Source organism: Anarhichas minor, unplaced genomic scaffold (assembly GCF_050575085.1).
Source record: "Anarhichas minor isolate MPS153535 unplaced genomic scaffold, ASM5057508v1 ptg000136l, whole genome shotgun sequence".
NCBI lineage: Eukaryota > Metazoa > Chordata > Actinopteri > Perciformes > Anarhichadidae > Anarhichas > Anarhichas minor.
Genome location: NW_027466582.1, coordinates 292,004 through 314,116, shown reverse-complemented (window position 1 = coordinate 314,116; position 22,113 = coordinate 292,004). Strand labels below are relative to the sequence as shown.

Here is a 22,113-nt window from a genome sequence, read left to right as displayed (position 1 = left end):
CTCCTTAAACACTTATAACAACACAGAAACCCCCCCCACTTCAGCTCATTGGGTCTATTAATGCCTCCCTGGTGTATAAATACATCCAACACACAGTAATACGTGTTTCCCCTGTTGGCAGCGTGCCATGGCCTCATGCCTGAACCCTCCCTTGTTACCGAGAGTTTAGGAATTCCCTCTCTTATAAATCACTGCCGATAAGACCTTCACCAAACACCCAGCGTGTAAATATAATATATCTCAAGATGCTGAGCTCTGCAGTCCAACGTAAACAGACGAGGAGAAAGAGGAGAAGGAGGCGTCTCAGAGCCCTGTGAGGTCCACGACGGCCCGGTTATAATCTCCCTCTGACGTGGGCCAATAAAACCACCAAAGGATGGGACAGACCCAGCGCCCTGGGTTTAAAGACACCGACGTGATGGGAGGTTCAGAGTAAACTAAATGCAGGTTCACAAAAGCAACTGGGATCCAGGTTTCAGTCCCTGAGGGGGCTTTGAATAAAAAGCCAGACCCAGGTACGTGGAAACTCTTCCAGCAGTGTGAGGGGGGTTTCACCATAGGACGACACCTACGAGCATATTAAACAACAGGGGGCGGTTTGAGCATCAATTAGTCTGCTTTTGTGTCACAGACAACCTTTCATTGTCTAACGTCACAGGAAGTAGTGAATCTCAGCTGTGTGGTGGCGGTTCACACATATCTGTTACAGTTTAGGGAAGGTCTAATGGGAGCCAATTAATAAGCAAACAAGATGCTATTTGATATTCAGGGTCGTGTCCAGCGCCAAGAGATGGTAGATGTTTCCTGGCCAGCGAGAAGCACGCTGAGCAGATTCCTCTGATGAAATACACCAATTATCTGAGTCTTTTGAACATTCAAACCTGGAACAATAGAGTCAAACTGATTCCAGACAACACTGAGAGAAGCAGCTCTTTATATCTAAACCAGGTTTAAGACGTGAAGGGGAAAGAAACATCATCCACAACCCTCGTGACATTTCTGTCTGAATCAAAATGTGCAGAAGCTCTGCAGCAAGTTACATTCACGACGTGTTTTTATGCAACGAAATATTCTGCTTCAATCCAATCTTGTTGGCGTTCAGCCTCTCAATGCGTTTGCTGTCACGCAAAGAGAGGCAGCACCTGTATTAACAGGGCGGTCCAGCAGCAATCTAACAGCACCATGAATTCATTCAGAACAAAATCTACTTTTCCCCACGACAGACATTTAAAGTTTCACACGAAAACCTCAATATAAGCTTTGAATGTAAAAAAAAGAGACATTTTGTAAGAGGAGGAAGTAGTGAGAGCTCTTCATCTCACCTCCCGGGTGGGCCCCCCGGCCACCATCGTGTAGGTGACGCGGTACGTGTCCACGGGGCCGGCGGGCGCCGTCCAGGTGGCACGGAAGGAGCGGTGGGTCACCTCCGAGGTCACCAGGTCGGTGGGCGCCTCCAGCTCTCCTTCTGAGAAGGAATGAAGAGGGAATGTGAGCCGACACGTCAAAGTACTTCACACCCGTGAACCCTGACGCCACAAATCTGCCGTCGTCATGTTCGCCCCTTTTGGCTCGCTGAATATTTCAGCTAAATAAGATAAACAGGTTTAAGTGTGTGGAGATCTATTCTACCGGTTTGAGCTCTTCTGACTTTAAACGAATGCTTTTCTCCGGCTGTGCTGTAAATCACTTTCTGTATTTTCCTCCCAAAAATGATTTAGAGACAAAAAGTAGAAAAAAACGTGAAAGTTTCTATCAGATGTTCGGATCCGTGTTGCCACATCTCTTTAATTCTCTGAAATAATCGAGGTTGTTGGACAGAATGGAGTCAAATTCATCCATCTGCGCTGTGATGTTCTGTTAAAGAGTAGAGTTGATTTGTGAATAACTGGACACTTTGTTCTCATCTGAGGATTAAAATGACGCCGTAGAATTTGACCTTTTCAACAACCAATTATTGTCATCATTCAAACTGGGTCGTAGCAGCTGTGCCGAGGACGAGTAACGTAGCCGATGTTCATGTCTTCACTTGGACTAAAAGGTTTAGTCGTCCTTTATAAGCAGAGCGACGTTCACACCCTCCGGCGTGCTTTCTATTTCTATTCATAGATGTCAGTCTTAAACACTTTGGCGTTCTAAAGTCCAGAGACCACAGGTAACTGAACGGTGTAAATCTGACTCAGCAGGAAGAAGACCTGGTCGATGTAGAATGACTTGTTTAGTTTGAGTGGCCAGCATCTGCAACAGCTTGTGGACGTGTGTGTGCGCCTCCTGACGAGGAAAACACTTGTGTTGAAGGAAACAGAAGACAAGAGAATGTTGTCACCTCTCTACCTTCATGACGGGGAACTGAAGCTCTTATCTATTCTCTCTCTAAAGAAACCAGACTCATTCACAAAAACAGAGATTGTATCTTGCAGAAGTGAATCTGAATTAAAACACCAAAGTCAAACAATACTAACTAACCGACTGAGGCAGCAGTAGAGCAGCAACCTACGGTAAAATGACTGTTTGTCTGGTGTCAGCTTCAGTTCCCCGTCATGCATATTGTCATTCATATTCATATTCATGCCCATTAACCCCTCTTACAAAATCACTACTATATTGTTGTTTCCAAGCTAAATGGTTGATATTTCTAAAAGGTTGAATTCTGTTTCACAAACATTTGGTCGTTCCTTTGATGAATGAAACTCTACTTTCATTCATCAAAGGAAATAAATATATATTAATGTAGAATAACCAGACAGAGTTCTGCCTTCTGAGATCTTGATCTTTGGTTCTAATCCCCGTGGCAGCAGTGTGATGATGACTCTATATGCCGACGATGTGACTCTGTTCCTACCCGGGCCTTTGACGCTGTTACACAGGTTGACGGTGAGGTCGTCGATGATGTCCACCATGAACTTGAAGTCCTTCACGTTGTACATGTGAATCTCTTCGGGGTCGGAGGCGATCGACCTCAGCTCGTTCTCGTCTGCGTTCTTCACGCCTGAGAGAAAAAACCGAAACGTCAACACGGTGGAAGAAGAAGAAGAAGAAACCCCCAAAAGACAAGACTAACATGATATAAAGTACTACAATCAAATCTAATCCCATGTACCTCTACACACAAAATATACTCTCAAAGCTCGTCATCACAGTTTTCACTGATCACCTGATTGGTTTGGCCATTGGTTTCAGTTCATTTCTGTATAATTTGAAAACTTGCAGACATTTTGTATGAATACATTTAAATTCACAGCTTTCTAAAGTAGTAAATGTATCGAAAATATTGAACAGAGTTTGGACTATGTAGCTTAAGAGGATGAATCCTGGAAAACCAGCTGTTATAATGTGTTTTAAACTGTCAATATAAAGAATGTATGATATTTAAAGTGACGTACCGATGGCGTAGAGCTCGATGTCGTTATCTTTCAGGCTCCTCGACGTGGAGATGATTTCGTCCTGCGACTTTCCGTCAGTGATCAGAATGCCGATCTTTCGGGCGTCGGGACGCATCCCCACGCTGGCTTTGAAGTTGTTCTGCAGGATGTAGCTCAATGCCAACCCTGTGAGACGGGAACAATGAGCTTCACCAAACATTCAGCGGCCGATTCACAAAAGGATTTAGCAGCTAAATCTTCACACTGCAGAAGGTAACTCTCAGAGCAGCACAAAGGGTGAATTGCACCTTTAAGTTACTTAGTTTAATGTTCAGACATTTGGCACAAAATTTGCCCCTTTCTATGCAAATGAGCCTTATTAGAATAACACAATAACACAATATTAATCAGCGCTGATTGACTGAAACAGTTTCAGTTATTATTGGTGTCTTCAGAGAGTTGGTGGGAACTGAAGCACATTTGTAGGTGATGTCGCCTCAAACTCTGTTATTTTGACAGTTTTGTCAGGAAAAATAAATACGAAATAAAATGATTACGTGAACGAATAAACAAATGATTTCTTTCCTTCCTCTTTGCAGAAAGAAATATGGGTAAAGTGCACTCAGCTGCAGAACTTCTCGGCCGTGTTTGTGTCATATCATTACCCTAAAAAATAAAAATTGCAAGTGATGCACAATTCATGGTGATAATTCAGCGACCGCAAACCTTCTTCTCTGTGAATTCATCAGTTCTGTTTTGAATCACAGTGAATCTTTTCTGCCATCAAACAAAACATTCACCTTGATTTCTATTCGTCACACATTCCTCTAATCACAGGAAGTATCATGTTGTAAGTACAATGATAGAAAGAGAAAGCATCTCACTGCGTTCAGGGCTGTTTTAAACGTCCCGGGCATGTTGGCAAGTTTCCGTGAATATTTCCTTGAGTTTAACTTTCAAATCTCACAAAGTAAATCTTTTTTTATTGTCTCACTTTTTGAGCAAAAACAGCTTCAGTGTTCTTCAGCTAAAGCGCCCAGAGAAGGGAAGTTGACACGTTACCTGTCATGGTGTTGCCTCCTTTGTACGGCAGGTTGGAGATGGCGTCCAGCAGGGACGCCTTGGTCGGGTGGGCGTTCAGGTGCCACTCGGTCTTTGGGTCTCCGCTGTACTGAGCCAGACCTGCAGAGAACACCGAGGACACAACAACCCTGTCACTTTAGCTTTTATGAAGAAACAATGAAACAGGTTTACCAACAACAACCTGGTTGTAAAACATGCGATCGCCTTAATGAAATGGACTGTACAGTAGAGGTGGTGGTAGCCATCACACAGCTTTGGGGGTAGAAGTACAGGTCGTAGTGAGAATATTACCAATCTGCACTCTGTCGGGCCCGACGTTGAACACGCTGACCATGCGAGCGATGAAGTTGCGGATGGTCTTGAAGTTGATGCGTCCGATGCTCCAGGAGCCGTCGACCAGCAGCACGATGTCGGCCTTCGCTGTGGTCTTACACTGAAGGTCTGCAGAGGGGGGGGGGGGGGGGGGGCAGTGAGTTTCTGCTACACAACACAACAGCGTCTGATGTGTTTCACATGAACAACTAGAGATGTGAACAAAAAGAGGAAACATCAGAGAGAGAATCACAAGTGGAAGACGTTTGTACAGCAGGTTGTTTTTACACAGCGTTACGCAACAACAATAATTCACACGTCGTCAAACAGATGTCGCGAGATGTTTGGACGCTGAACCGGCCCCATGGTCTTCCAGCAGCAGGACTGAGCCTCTCTGTGATATACGAGGCCGATTGCACATTCCTGCTCCAGGCACCTGTAGGAAACAAACATGGCCGCTCCTCCTCTATCGTTTTTTTTCTTTTCTTTTTTCAGCGGATGCCGAGCGTTTTAAAAGCCGGACCCCTGTGTGTGGAATTGAAAACAGGTTAGGAGATAATCAATTGACAAATATTTTTTTAAAGTTCAGATCTGTCTCAGCTGGCTGCAGGAAACAGATGCTTCAGAGGAACCGTCTGTTTGAGTTATAAACAATTCGCTCATGTGTCCCCCTCCGACGTTCATTAATAAAAACAGATGTCATAAACACAGGCAGCTTTAAGAGGCAACTAATGCGCCGCAGACGACTGCTGGATCCAGTGTCTCTGAGCAACGGTCTGAGCAATAAATATCCATCTCAGCTCAACTGTGGGACATAAATCTACTGGTGTCCTGCAGAAACCTGCAGCCAGCTTTTGGTTTCACTCCAGAATCAAAAGTCTGATGTGTTCACTGACAGAGAAGTGTTTTAAAAGAAATGTGATTTAAATATAATCTTGTAGGAGACTAAACGTGCTTCAAGGCTGCAGATGTACGTATATATGATAATATCAGTATCATCTAACTGCCTCACATTAAAGGGACAGTAGAGATGTTTAGAAGTGTTTGTATGAGGTTCTTCTCCACAGTCAGTGTTCTGAACGTTTCCAATGGCGGCTCACTTGTTCAATCATGTCAAGTCGCTGTTGAGGTTTTCTCACTTTGTTTAAAAGACGAACATTTAAAAGACGTGTCTGCTCCCCATTACAGCAGGAACTTCTGCCCGGGGTCAGCGCCCCCTCTGGGTCTCGTGTGAAGCACGACATTTTCCTAACGGCAGAATCCTGAGTTCAAACTAACGAAGACGTACGTTTGTGGCGACGGTTAGAGTCCCGGTGAAACAGAAGTTAAAGCGTCTTTAAAGCTTCTGAAATGTAGATGTAGATCACAGCGAAACAGAATATTTGACAGTTACAAAAGGGATTTAAATCAAATCCTTCGCATTTGATTGGGCCGCTACAAAGTGGGCGGGGCTTAAGCTTTGTTTATACTCACGCTTGGCAGCGTAGCGTGAGCCTCCGCAGACGGAGCGCTAGCTCTAAACACGCGAGGATCTGTTCGTTGGGTTCTTCTCCGAAACACGAGAGGACGAACTAAAGTTTCTAAAGCATCTCAGAAGTAACTGACCTTCTTTTATAATCCCAGACATGTAAACAGTGTTTTTATCAGCTCAGTTAAAAGGTGAAAGGGACACTTTGCTGATTCATGGCTCTGTTAGCTATACGATCCGCAAACGTGGTTTTATAAGACCGGTGGGGCCCAAAGTCTCATTTGACTGAAGGATGAGTCATCAAAGAAGAGGAAAGACTGGGTTTTTATGTATTTGTCTTTGAACAACAAATAATTGATTTAACAAAAGCGACACGGGATTAAAACTTGGTTTTTCTTTACGTTTCTTCGGGTCTTTTAAGGTCAGCACATTGGTGGGTGTCGGCTCAAACTGTGCAGCACATAAATGGGTCGGGAACGCGTTAGTGTCGACTCTTCAGCACGTGTCTGTTGAATGATCCAGATCACATTCACAATGAGATACGAGGGAGGTGAGGAAACGCCGAGCCAAGCGGCTCAGGATAATTGCACTAATAACAACCATCTGTGTCGGTTTTCAGCCTGCGATTCCAAAGAGACGGTGATGTTAATGCCCCTCCACAACTAGTAATTCAATGTTTCTGGCAGTAATTTAGGGGGCGGACCACCGCTGTCCCGGAAGGACTTGGATCAGACGGCGTCTGGTCTGCAGGCCCCGCTCTCTACGGGCCGCTAACGGAGGTTCTCAGTGTGGGTGGAGTTATCAGCTTTTACCAGAGGGGTCGACAGAAGGCGGCTCGGGGGCGTCCCTGAGGGTGGTCTTCTCCTCTCCTGCCAGAGGCATACTCTCCCCTCCGTCAAACATCCCGGACACGGCGACAGAGTACTTTGTTCCGGCCCTGAAGGACGAAGGACACGACAGGAACTCGCATCAGATTTCATAATCTCAATAAGAAGACGTTAATGCTAAACTGAGATCATCCTGCTCTTCTTATCTGTCCTTCCTTCCACAGTTTGATTGTTTTCTGTACAATAGCTGATAAAAACCGTCCCCATCATCCTCATTATTTTAGAGATGGTGGACTCATCCCTGCAGCAGACAGAAGCACAGACATGGCTGATTATTATGCAGAACGACTTCTTCATGGTGCAATATGTCTTCCCTACTATGGGGCACGACCCGCCCTCCTCTGCCTCTGATTGGCTTACTCTGACATTCTTATATTACAGTTAACCAGTCTCACCCCTCATGCTGGTAGTGCTAGCTGAAAGCGGACGCAGAGTACGGCGGGTCACGCCTTCGCCATAGCAGGCAAAACAACCAGTGCAGTTGAATGAAGTCATTCTGCACAATAATTAGTCACGTGCTTCTGTTCGTTGCCGGGAGAATGTGCTGTTTTCAGAGCGACGAGTGTGTTTCAGTGATAACGTGTTTTGAGTAGTTATATTCAGTATAACATGGATGTTATAATGTAAACACTATTCAGCAAGTTGTAAAACAAATATAAAATAGTTTGAAGAAAATGTACAAGCTCCCGTAACAAGATCTGTTTACGTGATTCTTTCCTCGGGTGCTGTGATAATAACGATAAAGATAATAAGAATACTTTTATTTATTTAGGGCTTGTTACAAAGTGCTTCACGAGACAATAGAAGCAGATAAATGAAGCAACAATAAGGAAAGTAAAACAAGGTGATGAGAACAAATAAATATAAATGTGTGTGAACATGTACATGCAGGTGTCGGCAGGAAATGGCACTGCTACCCGACCCTCCGATGTCTATTGTTTCCCTCTGTGGTGAACTTTTCTAATGCAGTCATGAGATTTAAACATATAACATATATAATGAACGCTTACCTAAGTTCCTCTAGGACCACTGTGTTGTCGTAGGGCCCGACCAGGAGCTCGCCCAGGTCGATATCATTCCCATCGGGGTGAAAGCTGACTTTGTAGCCCCGGACCTGACCGGGTGCCGGATCCCAGGAGACCCTGAAGCTGGTCTTGGTGGGCTCTGAGGTCTGGAGGTTCCTGGGAGCCTTGAAGGGCGACACTGAAATGGGAAAGAACCCGTGCCAGAACTTCAGGACAAACTTGTGCCGAATGAACATTCAACACAAAAATCAAAGTCACGGCAAGAAAGGTTGTTGAAGATCAGCCACACCACCAGTTTCTCATTAGTCCATAATACAACACCTTGAACCCGGTGTCATTGGTTAAAAAGCCCGGTGTCATCATGCCGTGTGTTAGTAACGGTGGGGACTGTGTTTATTAAGTGTGTGTTCTGGTGAAAAGACGCTGCTGTCGTCCTGTAGTGTGACAAACATTCATCTGAACAAGTCGTTTAAACTTGAAGTCACAGTAAAGAATGTGCAGCCCGGAGGACAGAATCACGTTTGTTTCCAAGGCAGCGACTCGTTTTGACGTTTGAGTGACAAAACTGTTAAACAAGCCGGTTTGTTTTGCGTCGCTGACGTTCAACAGGAAGCCAGTTGAGACGGAAGACGTTCTCCTGACCTTAGAGGGATGCTTTGATTTACGGAGAATTCAAACACATTTTTCTTCTTATCGTGGATTCAGACAAAGTCTTAAATGTTTTGGTGAGCATTGAGATTGACCTCGGTCAGTTACATTCCATGAGTTAGTCTGACTCTCGAGAGCAGGACGAATAGATGCTTTGCCTAAAAAACAGAGCAAACCCTTGTGCTTCACTGGAGCATTTTTGACTTTTAAAGTTTTGTTAAGGGTGTGATTAAATGTTGTACGTTATAATACGTATCTAATAAACTGTGAAGCCAAAATACAGACACTCAGGTCCTAAAGGACAAAAATGTCCCCACAATGTCTGATCCCACGGCCGTTACAGCACAACACATGCCTTCTGCTGTTCAAGGCTGTTCATCTGGAGCCCTGGCTTCAAAACGGAGTGTTTTACTATTTTCAACCACATTGAGACATTTTCTCATGTTTGTTTTGCTGTTTTTCTCATGTGATAAACGTGCTGTTCTCCTGGTGTCCACTGGGGGCGTCGCTGCTGCATTACAGAGCACTGCAGCGTTTAATGCAACGTATCAAAGGCAATGTTGTTGCTGAGTATTGACATATCATAGAACGAAAACAAGTCCCCCGAGCATTAATTATGCAGATAATAATTTAAACGCTAAGATCACCTCAGCTGCAGATTTCTTTTCTTTCATTTCATTCCATCAATGGTAATGTTTTAAGAGTGAACTTTAAACGTCTTGGTCTAGATGGACATGTCTCTGCGGTGTGCTGTCTGTCAGAGGGTTGAATTATGGACCAACGTACGTGTCGTTCCTACTCCTTGCCTTGCTTTTCCTTCCCCGCGCTTGTAGATGGGGTGAACGGTGATGTTGTAGGTGGTGGTGGGCTGCAGGCGCTTCATGACGGTGGAGGTGGTCGTCCCGGGGATCTTGAGGGCCACTTCTTTCCCTCCACCGATGGGGAAGTACTTCAGCCGGTAGTGGGCCACCTTGCCCGGCGCCGGCGTCCACGAGACTTTCATGCTTCGCTCGGTCTCGTCCGACACGGTCAACTTTTTGGCGGCAGCAGAAGCTGAAAATAAAAAAAAATACATTTTCTAATGTAGCAGAGTGCTGCAACTATGGACCGACAGATTTACATTGATATTGCAAATATTCAATAATGTCTTTTAAATCTAATAAATGTATTGTCAGATGTATTTTTGAATGGGCAGAAACTGGATTTGGGAAATATTTCCATGCTTCTTCAAACGTATTTATACTCTATTGGCTCTGCATAGAATTCCAGTGTAGTCAGAGCTGGTATTGATAATACAATTACAATACCAGCTCCCTTAAAGTAATACCGATACTTCATTCGATACCCATCTTGTTTCGAAGCATTCCGTTTTGTAAAATACCACCACCACATTGATTTCTACCAGACACAAAGGCGTGGAGTAGAATCATATTTTCCAACGTTGTGGTGGCATCTCGACACGCTGAACCACCACCTCCGTCAAATATACCGCGCTCAACTTCACAACACTACAGACTGGATGGTTCTAGTAAGGCCTCACCCTCCGGTTCTTTAAAGTGAATCCAAAGCTTCATGTGTTAAAGCTGCATTCTCTCTAGTGTCCACCAGGGGGCGACTCCTCTGGTTGTATAGAAGTCTATGAGAAAGTGACTCTACTTCTCTCTTGATTTATTACCTCAGTAAACATTGTAAACATGAGTTTATGGTCTCGATCTCTAGTCTACAGTCTGTGGGTCATCATACGTCGCATTAGATCAAACGCTTGCAGTGATTAGTCATGTATTTCAAGATCTGGGCACAAAAAGGATCAAATAGAGGTATAGTTTGGCAGGAAGAACTTCTATACTACTTGGTAGTATTCACAAATTCGACGATGAATCTTTAAAAACTTCTTTCATCGAACCCATCTATCTGTTAACCTCCATCCACTCTATTCCTTCCAGCATCAAACCTCCATAACAGACCGTACTCTACCAGTGTGTATGTTCCGTATGTGTACGACTCCATCGGGGGCTACTGAACAACCACAAACATTTTGTCTTTTTTAAAACCATAATCCCTAAAAACAATCATATTCTCCTCTCTATGTTCAGGCCAAGTGTGGTTCTCTTTATATCCCTCCAGTAATCGTAATGTTTTCATAAACGCAGAGTAATTCCATCAGCTTCATGCCAAAACTAATTGGTAGTGAGTTCGGCATTCACCCAGAAGTGATCAACTGTGGAGGAAACGCCAACCACATTGTCTGTCCACCCCCCCGACACAACCAAAAGCCCATTAAATGAATTTCACATACTCCGATGATTCTGCAAGTGATTAAAACAACTTTGCTTTGTGATTAAAAGAACAATATGTATATTTAATGATCCCGATGAAAGTGTTTCAGACTGGCTGATTTTTACTGGCGGTAAAAAAAAAGAAACATGGCGTCCAACTTTTCTGTGTGTTGATGGGTTTTGAGTAAATCCGTGAAGCTGGACTAGAAACATTTGGATCGATGCATCGAGAGAAAAACAACGCGAGCTAAAGACGCGTCGGTTCATCTGCACGCTGCGTTGCGTCGGTTGGCCCGCGTGCGTCAGGTTTCACACGTGTGCATATAGAACGAGGAATGTGTCGACATGTTTAGGGCGAGCTTTGTCTCTGATTCAACACGTCGGTGAGCAGTTCACTCACAGGACACACGTTGATCTCATAGATTTACCCTCACCAGTTGTGTTGTGTCAGAGAGAGGAACACAGCGGAGCTGTCACCACGTTGGGGTTTCACTCACAATTACAGTTTGAAAAGAAACAAAAACAAATATCTTCATTTCAATTTGGACCCAGAAAGCTGAAAGCGTGTGTGTTCTATCGTGCGAGCTCTGAAATCCATTTTTCTTCTTGCAACAAATGGGAAGTATCGAATATGCTTTGGCTCATATTCTTGTGGCGCGCATGCAGAAACTTTAGAAGCAACTGATGTCTGCACCTTCGAGCAACCTCCAGCTGGCTCAGACGAGCTGCTCTTTCCTGCAGAAAGCTGCAACAGATATTTTGTTTAATGCTTCTTAATAATCGTGTTTCTTTTGGATTTATACACATTTAAATATTTGTACATGCACTTATTTTATAATTCTATTGGTAACACAGTTTTGAAAAGTGCTGCACAGTCTGAGGTGAGATCAGTGAGAATGTTTTGGTCTCCAGAGCTCACTGGGTGTCTGTCGTCTTACCGTCGGTGGTTTCCTGTCCGGTGAGCGGCTCGCTGTCTTTCTGATCGTAGGCGGCGACCACAGAAACCTGGTAGAGCGTCTCTGGACTCAGACCGTCCAGCATGGTGTCGGTCACGTCTCCCGGCACCGTTTTCTCTCTGGTCTCCCCCGAGACCAGCGACCGCCATCGGACCCGGTACATCTTCACGTTCCCGGGCGCCGCAGTCCACGACGCTGCGAAGCTGGAGTCGGTCACGTCGCTGGTGACCAGGTCCTCAGGAGGTCCCACCTCTGGAAAAAACACAAGCAAAGGTGTGAATTAATAAGTGCAACACACAGGAAGATATGTGGTTACTGAAGCATTGTTCTTTACATACAAATTCTAATTTAACATTCAGATTCTTTAGGTATTTAGATTTTGATCCAAAGATCTGTATTTCTTAAAGAAACACTCCCACATATCTGTGCACAATAGTGCCACTTCTACAGCGTATGAATCTCTGACGTTCTCTCCAGTATTTGCAATCTTCCTTTTTTAAAACAAAGGAACCTTTTTGCATTTGCTGGCAGATCAGCTTGTTTTCTAACATGGAAACTATTAAAAGTCCATCAAGTGGTCAGAAGAGTTGACCACGGCTATAAAGGGCAGGGAACCGGGGGACACGTGAGATTTAAAAAAAGAAAACACAACATTTCTGAGGATTAATTTTAAGACATCTCTGCTTCATTAGGGAGTACAGAGGATCAGGAGACAGGAGACAGGACACAGGAGACAGGAGACATGTGTCCACTGAGCCACCGAGAGGATGAAGTCTCTTTATTGTAATTTATTGGACATCTTTGCTTCATCAAATCTTTGCTTCCCTCTGTTGGTAGAGTGAGATCCAGGATTTAAATGTGTTGTTTATTCGTCTCACACGAATGTCGCCACAGACACCAGTTCGTAACACTGCAAATGCCAGGCCCCATTGAGTCACCTCACGCAGCAATAGATGATTTATTTAAATGAAACTCTTCCAGATCGACTTTAAAGTCAAATTAAAACCAAGCCCGAGACTGAACCCTTGTTGAAGTGATGGAGTGACTAAATGTACCGGGTTATAAAAACACGCTCACGCTGAAGACGGTTCTCACGCAGAAATCAAGAAGATACACGAGAGACAGAACTGAAGCGTCTTCAGAGGTTCAGACTTCCTGAGGAGCTGCAGCCAGAAACCCTTATAGATCTAGTCCCACCCCAGCGGCTCATGTTGCTGGAAGGAGACGTATAGAGGCAGAGCACGAAGCTGGAAATATGTGTGAATGATGGAGGAGGAGGAGGAGGAGGAGGAGGACGAGGAGGAGGACGAGGAGGAGGACGAGGACGAGGACGAGGAGGAGGAGGCGGCGGCGGACGTCTCCAGTTTAGTGAAGGTGACAGCATGTACAGCGGAGGCGCTGGAAACACTGAGAAGTTTCCACCGCGTGATAATTATCACAAAGCATCAGCTCCAGATATGTAATCAAGAGAGATACATCACAGTCCAGCGGCGGAGGAACAGGACAACACAAAACAAATGTTTATCGTCAGGACATTTGTTTCTGGTCGGGATACAAATTAAAGATACTTTTATACTGAAAAAGTACATTTAATACAGTGGAAGAGAAGCTCGCCTGGACGCTGTTGAGTGGAGGTTATTGTTGTTCCTGCCAACTGATACTGGAAATGTCCCTTTGATCATCTTTCTGTAAAACATGTGGCCAGACTGTTGTGGAAATCTCTATTAGTGAATTGAGTAATAAAACAGGTCGACAAGCGTCTTGACCGAGATAAAAAGCTTTCATCGCTTCTGATAACAAGTAAAGAGGCTTTTAATTTGACGGGCCGACATGATGAAACCACATTAGATGTGATGTTACTGCTGAACATCCAGTCTGTACTCTGCTTCATGAATGTACATGTATTAGTTTATTTAACATGCAGCGAGCTGCGTGGAGCTGCTGCCAATTTTCTTTTTATCAGCTTCAAGGAGCGCCGTCTCTGCGAGCTGGAAGCGGAGTTGAAAATAACTGCAGCAGACAGATGGCGTGTGGAATATTCTGGCGCTCAGCAGACGACGCCTCAAATGCACCCGGACCTATTTTTCCAGAGTCGGTGACGAGGCAAATGTGAACAAAACCGCAGGAGATTTAATGCACTTGTGAGGACATTTCCACTGCTCTGCATGTCCCCACAATCTATTCATCTATCGCACATCTTTTCTGCTAAACATGTTAAAGTTTTGAGGACGAAATGAAGCAAAGACAGTAGAACCTAAAATGAAAACACTGAGGAAGATCGCGTGGTTAAAATCGAAAGCTCCAGAAGAGCAACTTAACAGATGTGTGGCGGCAACTAATCTCAGGAAGTTTAGGGTTAAATTATTGATACTTTTACTCAATTATCATGATAAAAAAAATGTGGTCAAGATTAATTTTAAATGGGGAAGAGATGAGAGGTAAGATAAGTTAAGTGATGATCAGATCACAGCAGCACAGGGACATAAATAATAAGAGGTATAAACTAAAGTAAGAATAGCATAAAAAATAGAAAACTATACGAGAGCATTAAGCATTTTCATTAAACCTTATTTACGTGCAGCTCCACCTCTGAGAAACAGAGTCCAACTCAAATCCTTGGACTTCTTCAGCGACATGATTAACGTGCGTGTCATAACAGTTCTTAGATATTTCCTGTGTCGGTCTCTGAGCAGCTGAGCCTCGATGCCACAGGAGGAGACTCCCTGCTGCTGAAGCCTCGCAGTCGCAGTGGAAACTCTCTCTCGGCTCATCGCTTTGTATAAACTTGGCAACTCGACATGTTCCATCTACCGTCGGCCGCTTAGAGCACCGCGAGGTGCAGAGACTGACTGCGGTTTTCACACCGGTGGCCCAGACTGAGGGGAGAGAAAAATCACTCCGGCAGTTTTGTTGGTGCAACTCCACACCAGAGGAGAAGTGCTGTCTCGATCAATGAGTCAGTCGCTACCAGGTGGCAACCTCCGGTTCTTTAAGTGAAGTCAAAGCTTCATGTGTTAAAGCTGCATTCTCTCTAATGTCCACCAGGGGGCGACTCCTCTGGTTGTACAGAAGTCTATGAGAAAATGACTCTACTTCTCTCTTGATTTATTACCTCAGTAAACATTGTAAACATGAGTTTATGGTCTCAATCTCTAGTTTCAAGTCTTCTTCAATACAGCATGATGTTCATTTAGTACATTATGGTCCATTTAGAGTCACACAGACCATAAAGCAGGGGATGCTTTAGGGCGGGGCTACACGGTGATTGACAGGTCTCTACCACGACGATGTACCACGTCTGGGAGTTGTCCGTGTTTCGTCTTACAACGTGAACTCTTTCACAGCGTGTTTTCACTTCGTTGAAGTTCATTGAAACATTTTGGTCACTTGAAAGTGTCTTATTCAGTGTTCTGGTTGAACTGAACTTCAGCCTCTCGTGTCACTTCTGGTTGCAAAAACACTAGATGACGACGACCAAAATGCCAAACTCAAGGCTTCAAAACATCAGTCCTCAAACCAAAGAGTGACATAATGGTGACGACGTCCACTTCTCATATACAGTCCATGGGTTCTCCTCATTCATTTCAATGGGACCTCGGCGTGGGCTCAACTCAGAGGCTTCGACATAAAACACGTAAAGTCATCCGGCAAAAAGTTTAAATAGAATCCCATCTCACGATACAAAACAATGTGCAGAGTTTATAATATAGAAGAAAAACACGATGTTTCTGATTCATACGATAAAGAACGTTTGTTTTCTTTATTTTAGCTTTTTACACCCCCCCCCCCCCCCCAAACAAAAAAGTACCACAAAGTACTTTGATACTTCATACCTCAGCTTTAAGATTCAATCAAATCCAGCTTGATAAGCAGAATCTGTAGATGACTACATGACTTTGCATTGCTTTGAATAAAATGTGTCCACTTCACGGTTCAACAGAAGATTTAACATATCGGATAAAACATCTTCCATCGTAGATTATGATGGAAGATGGGAAGGAAACATGTCTGAAGCCTTTCAGCACATTTCCTACATCAGTGGTTGGGAAATCTGTGTTCACAACCAGTGAACAGCGCTCATGTTCTCTATCGCCTTCATGTGACAACTCTAGAGATGTCGTTTTCTGGCCTAAAACACATGTTCGCTCTTTCACCACGACTCTAAACCGGGAACTGAACCGTGTTGCCGGCCAGAATCACCGCAGGAAGACTGAGCGGAGCCCGGTTGTAGTTCAAATCTGCAGCGTTCTGGCCAAGCTGGAAAGTAAGACCTCATCATGAACCCAGACCTCGCTGTCACGCTTCACCTGAACGAGCCTGGAAGGCCAATACAAGTAAAGACTGTAAGGAATAACTGTAAGAAACGATTTAGTTTGATTTGTATTTGAGTTTTTTTGGCTTCAGGTGGAAGACATTTAAAACCAGGAGGGCACTTTGGAGACCGCAGGGAGCCACATGTCCGTTCTCCAATGTTAACACAAGTAAATGCTGCTGACAAACAAACCAAATATATCTTTGACGGAGGTGATCATTTAAAAGATGCATCATCTGACAATAAGTGATTCCCGAAATGTTCCCATTTCCCAACAATAATAAAAAGTTCTCCATCCCACAGAAACCTCACGTCACACTGGTCCTACGATCAGGAAGTCCTGGTTAATGTCAAGGATTTGGAGTTTTGTCCAAATGTAGAAAGTGAAGGAAAAGCAGCTTAAATATGATATATCAGCTGTGGACAAGTTTACACCAAACAGCTGAGCGAGATGGACCTCATTTATACGGATGTCATTGGACGTTATCCCGGGATCTACCGTACCATTGTTAGGAATGAATAAAAAGCCTTTATACGGTAGTTTGAGCAGCGGCCTGAATTTGTTTTGATGTATCAGAGAAAGCATCGTAACCTGCAGATTGTTGGCACCAAGAAGACTTTTCCATTTTAGCTTCTATTTGGTCGAAAACAGAATATCTCTTGGGCTCAACCGAGAGCCCCGGCGAGGCTTAATACGAGCTCTTACTGTACAATAAGAGTGAGCTCACTGGGTTTAATGTGGGTACAGTATCAGTGCAGCTGGCTTTAACACGGATCAACTAAGGTAATGAGAAACTCCTGCCACCAGGGTTGTCTGGGGGGGGGGGGGGGTTCACGTAGTTCACAGCCAGACCCTGAATGCAACACGGCAGAAACAAATGCACCACGCTGTGCCAGTACAGGCCAGACAACCTGAAGCTTTGGAAAGAATGAAGAAGAAGAAGAAACGGTGGCGGTTGGGTTGATGCGAGCAGAGAGGCATCTGGAGGCTGTGAAGGCCGACAACACAGAGACCGTGAACCACACTATTAAAATCCCAGGCAAGCCCTCACGGGGCGGAACGAACAGAATGATGTCCGTGAAATGTTCAGGAATATTTCCTGCACGTGTGAAAGGGAGCAGCGGTCAATATTCAGGGAAGTCTGTACCACCAGTTTTCAAAAAACCTCAAGACCTCGTAGCATTTCAAGGAAAACAGCGGATGGATGAGTTGTGAATGAAAGCAGTAACGTTGCAGGGACGTGAAAAGCTGTGAAAACAGCTTATTTTTTCACCGTGTTTCTAAAGATAATAAGATGTACTCTTACATCGGGCCTCTGCAGGACTGTCCCTTGCCCAAATCTATTCCAGCATATTCATGGCTCGTATTAAAAGACACAAAGGCGGACATGTTCCTGAATGCAGTGCATGTGTGTGAATAGTGAAAGGTTATCCCAGTAATTCGAGCAGGAACTACGTGTGAAAGAGGCTGAAGAAAGACAGGCGGAGGTGGATAAAGAAAACAGAAGTGAAGACAAAGACAGAAGGTGAGAAACAGAGACACATGGAGACGGAGACATAAACAGAGAGGAAGACAGCAACAGAGACAGGAATGAGTCAGCTCCTCCTAACCTTCCAGCCCTGCTGCTCTTCAGCTGGGTCACATTCCTGTTGGGTCTTGCTGTTTGTCATCTTTACCTCTGAGTCTGTGAGGCTGCTCTGTCCACTGTTACTGTTACTGTTACTGTTACTGTCTGAGGCCAAAAGAAGGAGCTACAGCTCCACTGTGTGAGATCACAGACTGTATAGAAGGAGTGGACGTAGTCATGGTGATGTCACTCATCGGTTTGTGGACGTTTTGAAGCATCGAGTTCAGCGAGTTTGCCGTCGCTATCTTTACTTTTATCAACCAGTGAACAGGAAGTGACCATATATGGACTGAGGAGGAGTGACGTAGAGACGCCGTATACGTCTCTGGTAGAGACCTGTCAATCACCGTGTAGCCCCGCCCTAAAGCATCCCCTGCTTTATGGTCTGTTTGACTCTAAATGGACCATAATGTACTAAATGAACATCATGCTGTATTGAAGAAGACTTGAAACTAGAGATTGAGACCATAAACTCATGTTTACAATGTTTACTGAGGTAATAAATCAAGAGAGAAGTAGAGTCATTTTCTCATAGACTTCTATACAACCAGAGGAGTCGCCCCCTGGTGGACACTAGAGAGAATGCAGCTTTAACACATGGAGCTTTGAATTCACTCTCAGAATGGGAGGTTGACGCCTGGGTGACACAAACTCTGTCTGGGTATCTATCTGCTGGTTCTGATGTTTTTCCGGCACCCAGCAACTAAAAACAATTGATTTAACAAAAATGTAACTGGTTTACCTTCTAGCGTGGAGCCCCGTCCCTCCAGGGCGTCGCCCGGACCGGATGGGTATCGTGCGCTGACAGAGATGTCGTACTGAGTTCCCGGCTGCAGGTTCTTGAGGAGGGTGGCCCTGCTGTCGCCCTTTACCGACACTTCCTTCCCGGGGCCGCCGGCGGAGGGTTTGTACGCCACACGGTACTGGAGCACGTTCCCCGGGGCCTGCTCCCAGAAGACCTTCATGGACGACACGGTCTCGTCGGAAACCCTCAGGTCACGGGGGGAACCCCTGGCTGAGGAGGTCGGGAACAAAGGTCAGAAAAATGAAGCCAGACTCAGAAGAACAATCTGCATCATGGACTTTACTATTTCAAGGAAAGAAACGTGAAGATATTGCACAGAATATTAATAAACGTATTTGTCTGGACTAATGTATATATTCAAGGTGTATAGTTGCTTTTGGGTATTTATTAGTCATTTTTGTATTATTGATTCCTTGTATAGTGTGTAAAAAGTCACAAAGTCAAATTGCACGATCATGGACTGTTAGTGATCCACAGACCGTTGAGAAACAGTGGATCAGCAGGATTTTTGTGGCCTAATAATCACGAATCATGTTCTTAACTGGATGAAAAGTGGACGAGAAACATTGTGTGTGAGATGTCGTTGCACCAGTCGAGCTGCACGGTAGAAGAACTGTTTGTACTGGGCGGCTACCAGGACGTGCATTCGTGTAAGTACGGCATGTTCACACAATTCCCCTTTGAAATAATAGTTAGAATAAAGCGGTGACTCATGTTCCGCCTGAGTGGAACTGTGAATTGTATTCTTGCATCTGCCGGACTGTGTGATGTTTTTTCCTACCGACTGATGAAATGTCCTGGTTTTTAAGTGAAATGTACTTTTGTTTTTTCCCCAAATAGTAGTCAGAAAATGAAGGAGAAAATTAGATTTCCCCTCTGGCTGTGGTAGTTTTTTGCCAACACAAGAAGACTTCGTGGAAAAGGCTGCAAGCAAAAATACGGGCAAATTCATGAAAAAGCCTCAAGGCAACTCATAGTTCTGAGATAAAGTCATGGCACTGTAAACATTGTAATGGGAACAATATTGTAAGCCATGCATGGGGGGGGGACGGAAAAACATAAATCCATGTGAGAGCCAGCTGGGTGTTTCATGTCAGAGAGGAGCAGGCTGGGATCAATCCTGACTCTTTGTTTTTTATAAACTGTCAAAGTAGAAATCACCTCAGACGACAAGCAGCTGTGGAGCTGGAAGAACACAGCAAGTTCCTCCACGAGATGATCTCCAAAGTTTAACTCCACTGTTAAAACCTGCAGGGTTGTGAACCCCCCCCCCCCCCCCCCCCACACTTCCCTTTCTCCCTTGTTTATCCCCATCGAGCACATCTTGGCCCCGCCTCTATTTCCCAGCTCTCCGTGCTTCTGTCTGGTTTTTTCATTCCTCTCCCTGTAAGGCCGGACAGGTCTGACGAGGAGCTCGATGGGTGGCAGGTTGTACTAACAATGTGAGGACTCCTGGCACTCACGGCAAGGAAAGCAAACGCCGTGTGACAGATGACGACTTTAAAAAAAAGAAAAATACTTATTTCCACTGTGGAGTTTAAATGACGCAAATAGACGGAAAGACAGAATGTTTTCATCATCCTTCATTTGAAATATGCAGTTTTTTATACTTTTTATTGTCTCACAGAATGATCTTAAGACGTCTGCAGACACCTGATGTGGATCAGGACCAGTGACTCAACCATGACTTCTGGACTCAAACTCAACTCGTGGAACAAAGATTTGCCACCGAGTGGAGCTTCAAACAATCGGGATCTGTTAACCCTTTGAACACTTGCTTCCTTGGTTCAATCACTGCAGTTTCAAGATAAGTTAGGTTTCATAGAAGAGTGCGCTTGAACCGAGGTTCCCAAACTTTTCAGACCGTGCACCACTGCACACCAAACGTCCAAAGTACCACAGTTCTTTGTGTAGATCCTAACACTGCAACAATAACAGAACCACCTGGTCTAACGCTCTTTCCTAATTCATGAGAGAGTAATAAGTTGTCACCTTCTTTGGTGGTGCCGTCTGTCGTCATCGGCCCTCCGGAGCCGGACGTGTATTCGGGAGTGACTGTGACGCGGTAGGTGGTTTTAGGCTGCAGCTCCTGCAGCACGATCGTGGTCTCGGGTCCAACGGTGGTGGTCTCCAGCCTCGAGCTCTCGTCCCCCGCGGGTTCATAGGTCAACCGGTAGCGAGTGACGTCTCCTGGAGCCGGCTGCCACGACACCCTGAAGCTGTCTGTGGTCTCCTCGGATACTCTTAGGTTGTGCACGGAGCCCAGTTCTGCAGCAAACGTAAATGAGTTTGTTAGCATCAGCGGCTGATCCCGTGTGAATAAACGTCTCGAGTCAACGTACCTTCTAACGTGGTCTCATAGCCGGTCACAGGCAAGCTGTCCCCTTTGTCGTACTGAGCGTGAACGTTGACTTCGTAGCGGGTGAATGGGACGAGGCGGGGCAGGACGGTGGTGAGCGTGTACCCGGGCACGGACATGGACACGTAGTGTCCGTACTCGTCGTCCGCCGGCTTGAACCGAACCAAGTAGGACTCCACGTCGGCGGCGTCGATCTCCCAGGCGGCCCTGAAGCTCCTGGGGCCGACCTCTGAGAAGGACAGGGCCCTCGGTTGGGTCAGGCCTGGAGAGAGAGTGGAGGCTCAGTAAGTTTATGGATATAGAAGCATTTAAAAGACAGAAGAACAGATAAAACATCCAGACATCAAGCTGAAAAAACATGAAAGGAATAAGACGCTAAAAATAAACGTGTCTTGAGTTTTAAAGCAAAGGCAACAAAGTTAAAAGGATTTTTAATCGAACACACGCAGAAACTCTGAAGAGTGATTTTAATCTAACAGAACATTCATCTTTTTACTTTAGTTGAGTTTAGTTGGCAGGAAACCTCTGAGCTTCATCTTAGTTCATGTTAGAGAAACATATGGACGAATGAGAATCAGCGGGACGAATGTTCAACATCTGAATACCACTTTAGATAAAATTAAACCAAAAGTATTTTTATCCATGAACTAAAAAATTAAATAAATGAAGAACTCCACGTGTCATTTAATAAAGACGTAGAATCTAGAACCATCTGACAGCTCCACCACTCAAACAACATGGAGAGCTGTGAAGCTCCTGTACGCTTCTCTTTGTTGACAGAGACTCATTATTATATAAGAATTATATAATCGCCAATCAAAGCTGGCGTGAGTCACTCTGTGCCGCTGGCGGACCTGGAGCTGCTCTTGGCAGAGCGGAGACAGTGATTAATACTGAGCGTTAAGTGGGTGAAACAGCATTGTTTTGCGACATACTCCTCTCGCTTGTTTAAACTTGACTACCAGATGTTCGGGGGGGTCGGATATCAATTTCAG

The 22,113-nt window shown here is 44.8% G+C and overlaps 1 protein-coding gene across 1 annotated transcript in view; it reads right to left on the bottom strand.

The window, feature by feature from the left end:
• col12a1b (collagen, type XII, alpha 1b) overlaps positions 1-22,113 on the bottom strand; it is a 111,180-nt gene that overhangs the window by 75,230 nt on the left and 13,837 nt on the right. Inside the window, exons 10-21 of the mRNA XM_076083963.1 lie at positions 21,102-21,380; positions 20,752-21,027; positions 18,697-18,969; positions 11,997-12,266; positions 9,569-9,835; positions 8,120-8,312; positions 7,035-7,159; positions 4,734-4,883; positions 4,422-4,541; positions 3,381-3,545; positions 2,840-2,986; positions 1,323-1,462 (exon numbers count right to left, since the gene is read on the bottom strand). Of these exons, the coding sequence (XP_075940078.1) occupies positions 1,323-1,462; positions 2,840-2,986; positions 3,381-3,545; positions 4,422-4,541; positions 4,734-4,883; positions 7,035-7,159; positions 8,120-8,312; positions 9,569-9,835; positions 11,997-12,266; positions 18,697-18,969; positions 20,752-21,027; positions 21,102-21,380 (2,405 nt within the window). The remainder of the gene's footprint in view (positions 1-1,322; positions 1,463-2,839; positions 2,987-3,380; positions 3,546-4,421; positions 4,542-4,733; positions 4,884-7,034; positions 7,160-8,119; positions 8,313-9,568; positions 9,836-11,996; positions 12,267-18,696; positions 18,970-20,751; positions 21,028-21,101; positions 21,381-22,113) is intronic.